This window comes from Sceloporus undulatus, chromosome 5, assembly GCF_019175285.1.
Source record: "Sceloporus undulatus isolate JIND9_A2432 ecotype Alabama chromosome 5, SceUnd_v1.1, whole genome shotgun sequence".
In the NCBI taxonomy this organism is placed as follows: Eukaryota; Metazoa; Chordata; class Lepidosauria; order Squamata; family Phrynosomatidae; genus Sceloporus; species Sceloporus undulatus.
In genome coordinates this window covers 29,056,639-29,071,231 of record NC_056526.1, presented here as the reverse complement: position 1 = coordinate 29,071,231, position 14,593 = coordinate 29,056,639, and the positions used below count along the sequence as shown (strand labels likewise).

Below are 14,593 nucleotides of genomic sequence, written 5' to 3'. Positions count from 1 at the left end.
TCCCAATTTTCCTTTGTGAAATTTGGAGAGTATGCCACTCAGAATGAGGCCTCATTGATTTCTGTTAAGGGCCTAAATAATAATGCTTTATGAAGTTGAAGGCTTTCATGGCTGGCATCCATAGTTTTTTGTGGGTTTCTTGGGCTATGTGGCCATGTCCTAGAAGAGAAACTCTTCTAGAACATGGCCACATAGCCCAAGAAACCCCCCAAAAATCTAATAATGCTTTAGCTTCACATGATTAAAACTTTCAAGTGCTGATTTTTGCTTTTTAAGAAATGGTTAATTGGGAAGCTAAATACATTGTTTGTATTAGATATTTGCACCCCTGCTGGCTAAAGAACTGTGGAAGTTTTAATTCAATTCTCTCACATTTTCCAGGCTCTGATACTTATAATGAACTCAGCTATTGTGAACTACTGGAACTGTAGTCCAAATGGTCAATAAAGTATCATAATGCTTTAACCACAACAGGCTATCTTTTGGGAGGGCTATTAACACCCCCCTTTTTGTTATTACAGTACTGTTTCTTAACAATAAAGCAGCACTAAAGCTACCTTTACCTGTTTCCAAACCACCGTTTCAAAGCAACAGCAACATCAGGCTCACAGATTTATTGTGCTGCAGCCATAAAGTGCATCCATACAAGAAAGTTTAAACAATACACAATGAGACACCTGTTTGCTTGATTAAATAATGCTTTGTTTGCATTTTAGGGAGAGGAGTTTCTCAGCTGAACTGAAGGATATTACAAGATGCAGCCACAGCAGTTAAAATTAAACCATTGTGTAGTGTGTAAGGGCCCAAGGTATGGTTAGACTGGGAGGGGAATAGAAAACGGGGGAGTAAGAGCAGTTTAGCTGAAGTCAGAGTCCATTTACTGTATTTGTTATTGCATTTCCCATTGTGTGTTATCCCCAAAGCAGTTGACAAAATGAAAACTCATACAATTAACATCATTGCCATGATAATACACCATATATTAACTCACATAAAATTCACTGCACTACAAACATTTCAAAAAGTTTAAACAAGAATACAGTACATATCAACAGATCATTTCAGAGTTTTGAACACTAACCTAATCAAAATGATGCCTTGCATTACATAACTGACCGAGGATATCGTATTAAGTGACATAATGCAAATACAGTATAACCCTGTCTACATCAAGCTCACAACTAAAGTGAAAAACAGCCACAAGGATTTTAGATACTCCATCCCAGAAGGATGGCACTGATCCCTTGCCAGGATCCCATGTCTTAAAGAAAAAACATCTACATGTTTAGTGTGTGTGTGTGTGTGTGTGTGTGTGTGTGTGTATTATTAATGTATAAACTCTCTTAACATTCTCTTCTCCAGGCTAAACATCCCCAGCTCCCAAAGGGCAGACCCTGGTTTCCAGACCCTTCACATTTTAGTTGTCCTCCTTTGGACACGCTCCAGTTTCTCCATATCCTTTTTGAATTGTGGCGCCCAGAACTGGACACAGTATTCCATGTGGGGCCTGACCAAAGCAGAATACAGTGGCACTATTACTTCTCTTGATCTAGACACTATACATCTATTGATGCAGCCTAAAAGTGCATTAGCCTTTTTAGCTGCCACGTCACACTGTTGACACATGTTCAACTTGTGGTCTACTTGGACTCCTAGATCCCTTTCACATGTAGTCTCGCTCAGCCAGGTGTCCCCCATCCTATATCTGTGCATTTCATTTTTCTGCCCTAAGTGCAGTACCTTACATTTCTCTGTGTTGAATATCATTTTGTTAGCTTTGGCCCAGCTTTCTGGTTTATTCAGGTCATTCTGCATTTTGATCCTGTCCTCTGGGGTGTTAGCTAATATTTGGCACAATGTTTCTATATGCTTCTGTGATCCTGCACAAAAGCAACTGGTTGAACTGAGAGGCTCAACCCTTTGGAAAGGAGATTTGCAGGGAAGAGTTAACAGAAGAGGCTGGGAGGGCTGCAGAGGCTGCACTTCCTGCCCTCCCTCCCTTTTGTCCCATTTCCTCCCAGAAACAGGAACCAGGAGGAGGGGATCTGGATGCTCTGCCTGCCTGTAACCTGGCCTTGCTTGGGACGCAGCAACAGGCTGCAAGAGGAGGAGCAGCAGCAACAGCAGCAACCTGTTTACTCACCTGGGCCCTTGGGAGGCTGCCTTCATCTCTGGAACGGAGTCAGATCTGGTGTTCTCCTTGTGTGTTTTCTCTTTTTCTGGGCCTCATCAAGAGAGGAGAACGTGTCACTAGGGAGGTTGGGCTCCCTCTTTGGCTCTGGCTCTTTGCTGCGGGATTAATCCGTATTAAATTATTCAGAATCGGATTTTTTTTTTTCCTTTTCCTCTTTGCATTGCATCGCTAAGGAGCAATGCCCGTCGTCGACAAGCTTCGCCTGGAAGAGGCTTTGCAAGACAGCCCCCAGGTAAGTCCTGGGTTCAGGATGGAAGAGGAGGAGGAGGAGGAGGAGGAGGAGGAAGGCCTTTGGATCGTGAGGATGGGGGTTTCGCAGGCTTTGCAAACCAGAAAACACACAACAGGGGAGTTCACAGAAAACACACACACACGAGGAGAAACTCACCATCATCTAATACCATTCTCTTACAACAGTGTCCCAAAGGAATGGAACCACAACTCAGTGACCATATTTGTTGTGTCTGTAACCACATTGCAGCAATACTACAAAATCACAGGATCCATAAGTACCAAAGTGCACTTGTTGGTGTTGTGTGCCTCCAAGTCGCTATGACCACCCTATTATTATTATTATTATTATTATTATTATTGAGCTTTATTTATAAACCACTCTAAATTTACACAGCACTGCTGTACATACGGTCAATTAAAATAGATAAAATAAGCCTGCCTATGGCGTGCCTTCTATGAAAATAATTCGTAGAAGGCACGAATACACATTAATACATCTTAACACTCCAACAATAAAATTTAGCAGATGACAAATCAAAATAACATTGGAAGCAATCCTATCGTGAAGTTTTCTTTGCAAAACCTCGGAGGGGGGGTTGCCATGGCCATCCTCTGAGGCTGAGAGAGTGTGCCTTGCCCAAGGTCATCCAATGGGTTTCCATGGCAAAGAGGGATTTGAATTCTGGCCTCCATAGTGGAGGGTCCAACACTCAAACCACTACGCCACACTGGCTCTCACAAAGTACATATACATATAGTTATATCCCAGTTAACTATATGGATGGAATAAAGCATACTAAGGACAATTGATATGAGCCCAGAACACTGAAGGTCAAAAAACCCTATACCGTTCTTGTGAATATTATATCCTGGAGATAAGTAACTTGGAGATATGTAGCAATGTGGTTATATACAGTACATAACAGTATGGTCCTTGTTGATCATTGTTTGGGACGTTGGTTGTAATAGAGTGTTAATATATTGTTAGTTTCTCCTTAGCTATTTTTTGTGCATTTTTCGTAAACTCAAGATGACCAGAGATCCTCAGTTCAAGGAGGAGAAGGCACTGCAAAATGGAGAACCTTCAAGAAAAACTGAGGGCTAAAAACTAAAAATTGAGGGCTAAAAAGCTAAAAACACTTATAGAAACGCATGCTTCTTAGCCCTGCTCAAAATGGAGGTCATCTTGGAATTCCTCCTGGACAGGGAGGCTGAAATGTAGGACAGGTCCTGGGAAAGGAGAATGTGTCTGGTCACCCTGTTGCAAACTACGTGTCACTGGAAAAGCTTGCCAGTAGGATTGGGCAAAGAAGGTGATGGATGGAGAGATCCTCTAGGAAAGAGACTTGCCAGTGATCCAGAACTAGGTATTGTTTCAGCTTGCAAACAAGTGTCACTTTGTGTGGCATTTAACCTTTCTGTGTGGATCCGGTTTATGGCTGCAGCACAGCAAACCTGTAAGCCTGGTTTTGCTGGTGTTTGCAAACAGGCGAGGATGGCTTTGTTGTTATTGTTGTGTTCCTTCAAGTCATTTCTGATGTTCGGCGATCCTACAACAAGTTTCTTCAGAGAGGTTTGTCATTTCCAATCCTCTGAGGCTGAGAGAGTGTAACTTGCAGTGGGTTTTCATGGCTGAGCCAGAATTCAAACCCTGGTCTCCAGAGTCATAGTTGAATGTTCATAATACACCATGCCAGCTTCTTGAAGGTGGTTTTAGTGCTGCTTTATCACTAAGAACTAAGAATAATAATTAAAAATGGTATTCTAGACCCCCATCTTATGTTTCCTCTATAAGCTATCCAAAAATCAGAATGGAAAAAATTATCCTTCAGGATTTATTCAGTGGGAGGTTTTACTTCAAAATGATTCTTGTGGTAACCTGTGGGATGATATTAGGAAGCCACAACATGAAGGTTATCGAATAATAGCTTTTGAATTAATTGGTGGTTTTCATCACGAGGGGGAAAAGTAGCCAGAGAGGCCTATATGTTGTTGCTATGTGAGATGAAGAAGGAAGCCATCTCTAGGGGCCAAGATCATATATATAAAAAGAGATCCTGGCCCTTGAGAGGGAAGAAAAAATGTGATGACAGAACAATAATTTGCCCTCTGCCCATCTAGTGTGATGGTGACAGCACACAATACTGCTATTCAAAGCACAGAATTAGTTTTCCCATTTTATAGGTCAGAGTGTTAGGAGAGCATGGAAGGATCAGAGCAGTGGTTCCTTTGCAAAGTTTGACTTTGGAATTGTTGGTGAGGTTGGAGAGAGGTGGCAGGAAATAGCTTTATTCCTCACCAGTGTGAGAGCAGCTTCTGTGACAAATCTAGGTCACCTTTAACAGGAGGTGCACTCCTTGAAATCGGTGGAAAGGCAAGGAAAGGAGAGACATACAGATTGTACCTGCTTATTTTTTAATTCTTTCCTATTCATTTCTAATTTTTAGACAGGCTTCCAAAACACACTGCAGAAATAATCCACTTTGAGACCATTTTAAGTACTCTGGCTCAGTGCTAGGGGATCCTGAGAATTGTAAGTTTATTGTGGCACCAGAGCTCTCTCACAGAGAAGGCTAAATGTCTCACAAAATGACAGTTCCCAGAATTCCCTAGCATTGAGCCAGGGCAGCTAAAGTGGTCTCAAACTGGATTATTTCTGCATTGTGTTTTGGTCCAGGGAGAATGTGTTGCTTTGACATCTCAAGACTAACAGGCAAGCTGCTTAACAACCTTGTTTCACCTTACACAACTCTCTGAAGCTTTATGACCAATGTGACAGTTTGAATCTTTCTCGGCCCCATTTCATTCTGATCCCACTTCTCCAGTGACGTAACTGTGCTCAAATACCTGGGTCTTGAATATTGTCTTCCATCCATGCCTCTGAAGAAGTGGATTGAAATCCATGAAAATTTATGCTAGATACATTAGTGAGTTTTAAAAATCCCACCAGATTTCTGCTTTCCTGTCAACACGGGACCCTGTAGGTGCTGAAAACATAATCTATTTTAATATGTTTATTCTTGATTTATTACTTTCCCTGCGAGCACTTCAGATACACACGTACATTAGACACACTCAGCGCAACAATAGCACAATTGACATAAAATGAATTATTGAACTCCTCATTGCAATCGTTCAGGTCCAGTTTGGGGCAATGCACTTGCTTGCATACAAAGCCTTCCCTCTACAAGCAAATGTGTTCTTTTTCTTGCTTTGCTAGGGAAGGAGAAGTAAATCCCAGCTTTTAGGGTGCCATATGAATCGATTAATCACAACAATAATAGAAAACCGCTTCTCCACCAAGCAAATCTGTCTTCTCCTCCTTCTTCCCTAATGTTTTTGGATCTTTCCCATAGTGCAAATGAGTTTTTCAACTCAGTGGAAAACATGCAGGCAGGCATCATGTGACTCATCTAAATGGATGCTGGTGCTTAACAAGGCTGACTGTGGGGTTTGTGCAGCACATGGAAAAGAGCAGACGCTGTAAAATACTTTACAAAAAGCAGTAATCCCTGATCTATAGCCTTTCGTTTTCTTTATAGGGTTTACAAGAGTGGTGGTGAACAGGACTGCTAACTTGTACTGTACACACAGTGATTTTTTTGCCTTTGAATTCTCTGTTGTGTACAAGTTCACAAACAGCCTTCTAATCTAGAAGGATCTGGAATGCTGGGGGAGCATTCAGACATGCAGGCTTGGAGCTCAAAGTAGTAATAGTCTTGGAAACAAACATATCTAAGCTATAGAAACAAGCACTGAGACCTGGCAAACTGGACTAACCACAAGTACAATGTCATGGGTTTGTGTAGATCTTAAAACAAATTTTCATTGGGCCTTTTCTATTTCGCTTAGTTATCTGCTGCAATAATTTGGAGTAGAATATCCCCCAAAATCATATCCTTCTTATCCTTGAGGATGATTTAATGATGAGTCAGTTTTTCACTAGAGGTGATGATAATGTATTCCTTTCCACCAATTAATGTCATCACCTAAAGATGTAACTGTTGTTTCAGACATGCAGATTTAATGTCATTTTGGGAAACAATTGAAAGGAAAACTTTCCCTCACCTTTTCTATAGTTTCATGTTGAGCTTAGTTTGTATACTCACTAGAAAGCTTTATCAGTGCAACAATTACCCTGCTTGGTGCAATGCTACAACATTTTAATACAGTGCAATACAGTTTAATACAGATCAGATTCTCCATACCCTTTCCTCTTCAGCTGCTACCCTTTGCCATGAAGTGTCAGCCTGGTTGGCTAGAGATAGAATCACAGAATCATAAAATTGGAAGAGACCCCAGTCCAACCCCCTGCCGTGAAGGAACTCACAAAGCTCACCTAACAGATGGCCATCCAGCCTCTGTTTAAAATCCTCCAAAGAAGGAGACTCCACCACTCTCTGAGGGAGTGTGTTCCACTGTTGAGCAGCCTTTACCATCAAAAAGTTTTTTCCTAATGTTTAGGTGGAATCTCTTTTCCCGTAGCTTGCATCCATTTTTCCAGGTCTTATTCTCTGGAGTAGCAGAAAACAAGCTTGATCACAAGCTTCTCTCCCCTGCCCCTACTTGTAGAATGTAAAGTACAACACAGAGAGCAGAAGTACCATTAGCACACTATATATTTGTTGTTGTTAACTGCTCTCAGGTTGGCCTTCACTCATGATTACTTTGTGGATGAGACATCTTCAAGGTCACCTAGCCTCCACTACTCTATTTAATTCCTGTAGATTCATGCCTGTGAGTTCCCTGATTGAGTCTATCCATCTGGCTGGTGGCCTTCATCTCTTTGCTGCCCACCAGCTTTCCAAGCATTAATGTCTTTACAAGTGAGTCATGTCATCACATGATGTGGCCAAAATACAACAGTCTCAGTTTCATCGCCTTTGCTTCCTAGGGGATTTCTGGTTTGATCTATTCAAGGACCCATTTGTTTGTTATGTACATAACCTTTTCCCTCTTCAATCCTCATGGGCGCGGTACAGACAGCACAAATGCAACATACTCCTGGCGATACTAGGGTTAGGTACCGTGCGGCAACCGCATGGTCCCTAACCCTAGTACGGAGTGACGACATAACAATGACAGTGTCCCGTGTACATGGGTGCCGCCATTGTTTTTTTATTATGTATTAAATATTTAAAAAAATCTTCTATACAGAAACAATAGCGTCAAATACAGAAAAAAACAAGGATACAGTACATTCATTACTCATCTGATATACTTTCTGCTAAATTTTAATCCTAATCTTTGCATCACTTCCTCATCTGCTGAATTTCTCCAATGTTTATTTAACACTTATTTACTGAACTATTATCTATACTATACTTTTATTATCATTAATTTTTCATCTAATCATCATTACTTTTACACCAATTTCTTCTTCATTGGAATTTCCTCACATTTGTATTTCTTATCTTACCTATATTACCATGTGTTTATTATATTTACCTATATACTAAACTCAAAATATCTACTCACTACCTCTAAATTGCTACTATTAATGAACTGTCATTCACCTCATTTTTCCATTACCAAGTATACTTCTCCGTTTTTTCCTTTTCGGATATAGTCTTTCCAAATTTCCCAATCTTTATAAAAATTCTCTAACGTTCCATTTTTAATCAAATATGTTAACTTATCCATTTCAAACAAATCCATCATTTTGAGTTGTCATTCTTCAATGGTGGGGCATTCTTCCTTTTTCCAATACTTCGCATAAATTATTCTTGCTGCTATTATTGCATATAACAAGATCTTCTCCTTTCTTCTTTCAATTTTTACATTGTTTTTTGTGACCCACAGAAAAGTATGGATGCTGGCCATGAAAGCCTTAGAATTTTTAAATTGTCGGTCATGCTCAAGAGATACATTTTGGCCCTCAATCCCTCTTTAATTTTAATTTTTTTTTTAATTTCTGAATGAATATTTTTCCAAAAATCTTTGGCCTTTGCACAATTCCACCACATATGCAACTAACTTCCCACTTCCTTTTGACGTTTCCAACATATATTTTTATTTTGTTTAAACATTTTTGCTAACTTATAAGGGATAAGATACCATCTATACATAGATTTGTAAATGTTTTCTTTTAACTCCACACTTATAATTTGGGGGTGCCGCCATTGTGATGTTAGCGCTGTGCAGTGTCCACACGACACCGCATGTCGTTTACGTTGCGAGTGCGCTATTGGTGCACTCATGACATCTACTCTGCAACGCAAAAAGAACCCAGTTTTTCTGGGTACTTTTTACTCTGGAAGGAAGCTGTATGGTTTGGTGGCTGCAGCAGCCCTCTGAAGGGAATTAGGCCGCCGGCAGGGTGCCCTTTTGGGGCGGGCTGTACCGCACCATACCTACAATAAACACACTAATCTAGAAATAAATACAGCTGAGATGTATAAGGCTTTCTGTTGAATAACTGGTTTCAAGATTTGAGTGTGATTCATATTTCCTTGACCTGGTGCTGACTGGGAATGAGAAGTATTGTAGTCAAGTGGATTCGAAAGGCTAGTCTTGGTTCTCAGGTTTACCAAACTTCACTGATCAAAAAGCAGAGGAGAGAGAAAAAAATAACACCACATTTTCTGGGCTTTATCAGTATTTATAATGGATATGTTTTATTTAAAGGGATTGAGTATAAGCAAGATATTTATGAGAGATTACTATGAAATAATGTCACTTTGTAGATAAAATGAGAGAGGGAGATAATACCTTAATTAACTAATTGATTTAAAAAAAAATCAAACCCTTCTATCCCTACAATTCTTCCATGGCTGCAGCCATACTGCAGAAATAACCTAGTTTGATACCACTTTAACTGCTATGGCTCAATGATATGGAATTCTGGGATTTGTAGTTTTGTGACACTCTTCTGTGTTGGAGAGCTTTGGGCCGACAACAAACTACAATTCCCAGAAATCCATAGCACTGAACCATGACAAAGTGGCATCCAACTGAATTATTCCTGCAGTGCAGATCCAGCCCATGTTAACTAAAGTGTCAGTACATATAAATGCAGATAGGATATTTATTACTGGTAGTTACATGGTGATAAAAATGTTTGGCCTTTTAATTCAAAAGTCTATTCTATTTACTCATTCTGCTTATTTCTGAGCAAACGTGATAAGGTGACACTTGTCTCTTTCCTAAACATATTGTGCTCTGAGTTGCCTCCTGTTGTTCAGATTATCTGATAAGAAACCATTTCCCATTACAGATGATTTGAGAATAAATTACCTTTTAGAACCAAGATTCTGGAAGTTGTAGTTATCAAATAAACACAGTTGTATAAAATGGATGCTTTAAAGAATTGGTTACAGGGAGAAAAGCGTAGGTTTCTAATTTGCATTTAGAAAACAAGCCTTGAGTTATGGGATGTTACTGAGAGGGATTAGTACAAGGGATAATAGCTTTTCCTTGCCTGGCTTTTAGCTGCATAGGATATTATGGCCCTGTGGAGCACGTGTCACACATCCTTTGCCACTGCTCTACTCTTTGAAACTTGATTTACTGGTGTTGCCCCATAGCATCAGTTGAAGCCCTTGTTGCTTCATATCCTAATTTGCCAGTTCCTCTTGGACTGCATTTCCCATCAGCTCTCATCATTATGCTGGTTAGGGCTGATGGGAATTGGAATTCAACAACATGTGTTGGGCCAGAAGGTGGTCACCCCATGACAGAGTAGAGTTGGGGGGGGATCCAGTTTAAAGAAAACCCAAAAATCCAAAACTTGGGTTTTTTGTTTGTTTGTTTAAACCAGGATTTGTATTAATGCTTTAATGGAAAAAAATGAATCCTGCTTATTATATTAATACTGTGAAATATAATTTTATATATTAAAAAGCTTGATCAACCATATTTTAATGCTTTCTAACATTAACAACCCAAAATTATTAGATTTTGATAAGATTTACATCATTCAATAAAACTTTGGGAATTATATCTATAGGTTGAAAGCCTATACAGTGGACCCGTGTTATACGCTGGGGTTTGGTTCTAAGATCCCCTGTGGATAACAAAATCCATGTATGCTCAAGTCCCATTAAATATAATGACATAGCAAAATGGTGTCCCTTATAAAAAATGGAAAATCAAGGTTTGATATTTGAAATGTATACTTTTTTTGAACATTTTCAAACCGTGGATGCTTAAATCCATGTATAAGAAGGGTCAACTGTTTATTGGAGTACAGTATAGGACTACACCATTATGGGACTGACACCCTTATTGCATGAGAAAAGAAAGCCAAAATGGAGCAAGTGGCTTTCTTAGGGCCTCTCTACAAACCTTTGTAATACATCTGTTCTCTTCCTGAGGGAGATGGTTGTAAAAGTGTGTCTTTTGTCATGCTGAAAAAATCCATTTTACAAAAGGCACACTTTTAGGTCTATCTTCCTTGAGAATGGTGGTCCTGCAGCTGGGTTGGAGAATCTATGAGAAAGCTAACCTTTCTAAATAATAATAATAATTATTATTATTATTATTATTATTATTATTATTATTATTTCTATACCGCCCGGTGGCAAAGCCAATCTGGGCGGTGAACAACATAAAAATTTACAGAATAAAATATACATAAATATTTATACTCCCTTCCCCCACTTAAAAAATTATTAAACACTTAAATGTATTAAAATGGGACTATAACAATGTATAATTATACTATCCTAAACTAAACCCCCAAACCCTCAGTAATCCTCACCATCAGGGGATGGGGCCACGAGAGGAATAAGGGAAATCGGGGAACCCGGGAGCCTGGGCTGGGAAAAAATTTAATCTGGAAAGGCCTGCCAAAAGAGATCCATCTTGACAGCTTTTTTAAAGCTGTCTAAAGATGTTAACTGACGGATCTCATCCGGCAGGTCGTTCCAGAGCTTAGGGGCGACAACAGAGAATGCCCTCTGAGAGGTAGCCGCAAGTCTAGATTTTGAAGGCTGCAGCAAATTCCTCCCAGAGGAGCGGAGAGCGCGGGGAGGATTGTACGGGAGGAGGCGGTCTCTAAGATAGCTTGGACCCAAGCCATTTAGGGCTTTAAAGGTGATAACCAACACCTTGTACTGGGCCCGGAAGCTGATAGGCAGCCAGTGGAGGGACCTCAAGACAGGAGTGATGTGGTCCCTCCTAGATGTTCCTGAAACAAGCCTGGCTGCCATGTTTTGGACCAGCTGAAGTTTCCGGGTCAAGGACAGAGGTAGCCCCATGTAGAGCGCATTACAGAAGTCGAGGCGTGAGGTTACCAGCGCGTGCACAACAGTCTCAAGGTCCCTTACTTCAAGAAAAGGGCGCAGCTGGCGTATCAGCCGAAGCTGATAACAGGCACTCCTGACCGTCGCATTTACCTGATTTGTCATCAGGAGCGACGAGTCAAGGAGCACCCCCAGACTGCGAACATAGTCACTGGGGGAGAGTGTGACCCGTCCAGGACTGGAGGTTGTAACCCAATTCTTGGTTTCAGGACCGCTACCGTGAGCACCTCTGTCTTGTCTGGATTCAGTTTCAATCTGTTTTTCCTCATCCAGCCCATTACTGCCTGAAGACATTCATTGAGAGGGGGATGCCATCGGAATTCGAGACCAACGAACGAGACACGGAGAAATAGATTTGGGTGTCAGCAGCGTACTGATAGCACCCAGCTCCATAACTCCGTATTATCTCACCCAGCGGCTTCATATAGATGTTAAATAACATCGGGGACAAAATAGCCCCCTGAGGAACCCCACAAGTGAGGCTCCTCTTACTGGAGCTACAGTCCCCGAGCAGCACCCTCTGAGACCTGCCCGAGAGGAAGGATCGGAACCACTGCAAAGCAGTGCCCCCGATACCTAACCCCCTCAGGCGGTCCAAGAGGATGCCGTGATCTATCGTATCGAAGGCCGCTGAGAGGTCTAAGAGCACCAACAGGGTCACACTCCCCCTGTCAATGCTCAGACGCAGATCGTCGGTCAAGGCAGCCATGGCAGTCTCAATCCCAAAGCCTGTCCTGAAGCCAGTCTGAAATGGGTCTAGATAATCGGTTTCATCCAAGACAGCTTGGAGCTGAAGAGCAACCGCCCTCTCAATCACATTGCTCAAAAATGGCAGCAATGACACCGGCCTATAATTTCTCATATCCAGGGGGTCCAGGGAAGGTTTTTTCAGGAGCGGCCTAACCGCCGCTTCCTTTAAACAAGATGGAACATGTCCTTCCCTGAAGGATGCACCGATGATATCTGTGAGGAATCTCATCAATGCATACTCCCCCTGGACGGCCAGCCATGATGGGCAAGGGTCGAGAGGGCAAGTTGTCTTCCTCACGTTACCAAGCAGCTTGTCCACGTCCTTGGTACTTACAGATTGGAGCTGATCCAGTATAACTACATCGGCGGAGTCACTGGACACCTCACCTATCAACTCTGTTCCCATGGTGGCATCTAAGTCGGCTCTTATCTGAGAGATTTTGTCTGCAAAGAAGTTGTTAAACGCGTCAAAAGCTTTTCAAATGTATGATTGCTTACATTTGGTGGTACTACTTTTTAAATCAAATAGAGGCCCGGTACAGACAGATGGCTCCGTGCCGCCTGTCTTTCCCCATTGTTGGTGCCGCAGCAGTCGCACCATACAACACTGATGTGCTGCCAAAAAGAAGCCACTCTGAGCGGCTTCTTTTTTGTGGTGCCGTAAAGGGGAAAGGATGTCCTGGAAGTGACATCCAGATGCTGTGCAGTGGAGACATCATCATGGCGGCCCCCATGTGGACAGGAGGTCGCCATGATGATGGAGTCCGTATGGACTAGGGTTCTGGAGCGGGCAGTTGGCGTGTGCTCCGGAACTAGGGATGCTATATCCTGGCGGCCCCCTGGACAAATCCATTTTTGGGGGCCCCCAGCCCCTGGTCCGGGGCCCGCGTGGCACCAACCCACCTTCCCCCACCTCCCCGCGCGGCCGCGCCACCCACCTCATCCTCTGTTCCAGGCCACGCGGCCACGTGGAGGAAATGAAGGAGGAGGCGGTGCGTCTCCAGCGCGCGGCCACATGGCCTGGAACAGAGGAGGAGGTGGGTGGCCGGCCACGCGGGGAGGCGGGGGAGGGTGGCAGGGAGGTGGGGAGGGGGGCGTGGGCGTGGACAGGAGGCGCACCTCCTTCTCCTCCTCCTCTGTTCCAGGCCGCGCCAAGCGGAGGGGGAGGCAGAGGTGCCTGCCTGGCTTGGCGCTTCCCACTCGCGCATGCGTCAAGGGAGCAAGCAGGCAGCCACCCACCACCTCCTCCACCTTGCGTGCCTCCATGCTGGGCACTTCCTTGGGCCCGGGAGGCGGAGGCAGAAGAGGAGGCTGGGGTGGAGGTGGGTGGCTGATTGCCTGCTGCCTTGGTGCATGCGCGGGCGGGGAGCGCCAAGCCAGGCAGGCACCTCTGCCTCCTCCTCTGCCTCTGCCTCCGACTGCCAGGCCCAAGGCAAGCGCCTGGTACGGTCGCGCGGAGGTGCGTGAGGTGGAGGTGGGTGGCTGCCTGCCTGCTGCCTTGGCACGCGGGCAGGGGGGAGTGCGCCAAGGCAGCCACCCATCTCCTCCTCCGCTTGGGCCTGGGAGGCAGAGGAGGAGGAGGGAGGAAGGAAGGAAGGAGGAGGAGGGAGTAAAGAAGGAGGAAGGAGGGAGGGAGGAAGGACAAGGAGGAAGAAGAGGAGGAGGAGGAGGAAGAGGATAGTGATGATGATGATGATGATGATGATGATGATGATGATGATGATGATGATGATGAAATGAGCCAGCTTCTGAGGCACGACCAATGTAAGTTGCTCTGATTTTTACAAACTCATGCGCAGTGGGGAAAAAACCAAAGTCCCTTGACCAAATACACACTTCTGAGAAGTACAGTTGAATCCAAGGGCAAATCCACTTCTTGTTAAACCACCTTGACATATTCAGTATGCATAGCATGTTCAGTGTGAAACCCAAAGAGTTTGGTTATTAAATAAGCCTCTGAAATATGCAAGAGATTGCCATGTTAAGTAAAGCCATGTTCAATGCCCAAATGTGCTGTTTGGAATGGGGGGAGGGGAGGTTGGCCAAAAAGGAAAGTACATTTCTGTCATCTGTCTAGAAATAATGCCCAAATGTCCTCCATTTTGATCATGCCTAAGAAACATGAATTTATATTAACATTTTTTAAAACCATCATTTTTTTCCGTGTGTC

At 43.0% G+C, this 14,593-nt stretch overlaps 1 protein-coding gene across 2 annotated transcripts in view; it reads left to right on the top strand.

Annotated features, from left to right (window-relative positions):
• Window positions 1-2,024: 2,024 nt before the first annotated feature.
• The window catches only part of APPL2 (adaptor protein, phosphotyrosine interacting with PH domain and leucine zipper 2), a 43,846-nt gene continuing 31,277 nt past the window's right edge, over window positions 2,025-14,593 (top strand). For both annotated transcript variants that reach the window (XM_042469039.1, XM_042469038.1), the window contains exon 1: window positions 2,025-2,426. In XM_042469039.1, the coding sequence (XP_042324973.1) occupies window positions 2,373-2,426 (54 nt within the window). In that variant the 5' untranslated portion in view covers window positions 2,025-2,372. The remainder of the gene's footprint in view (window positions 2,427-14,593) is intronic.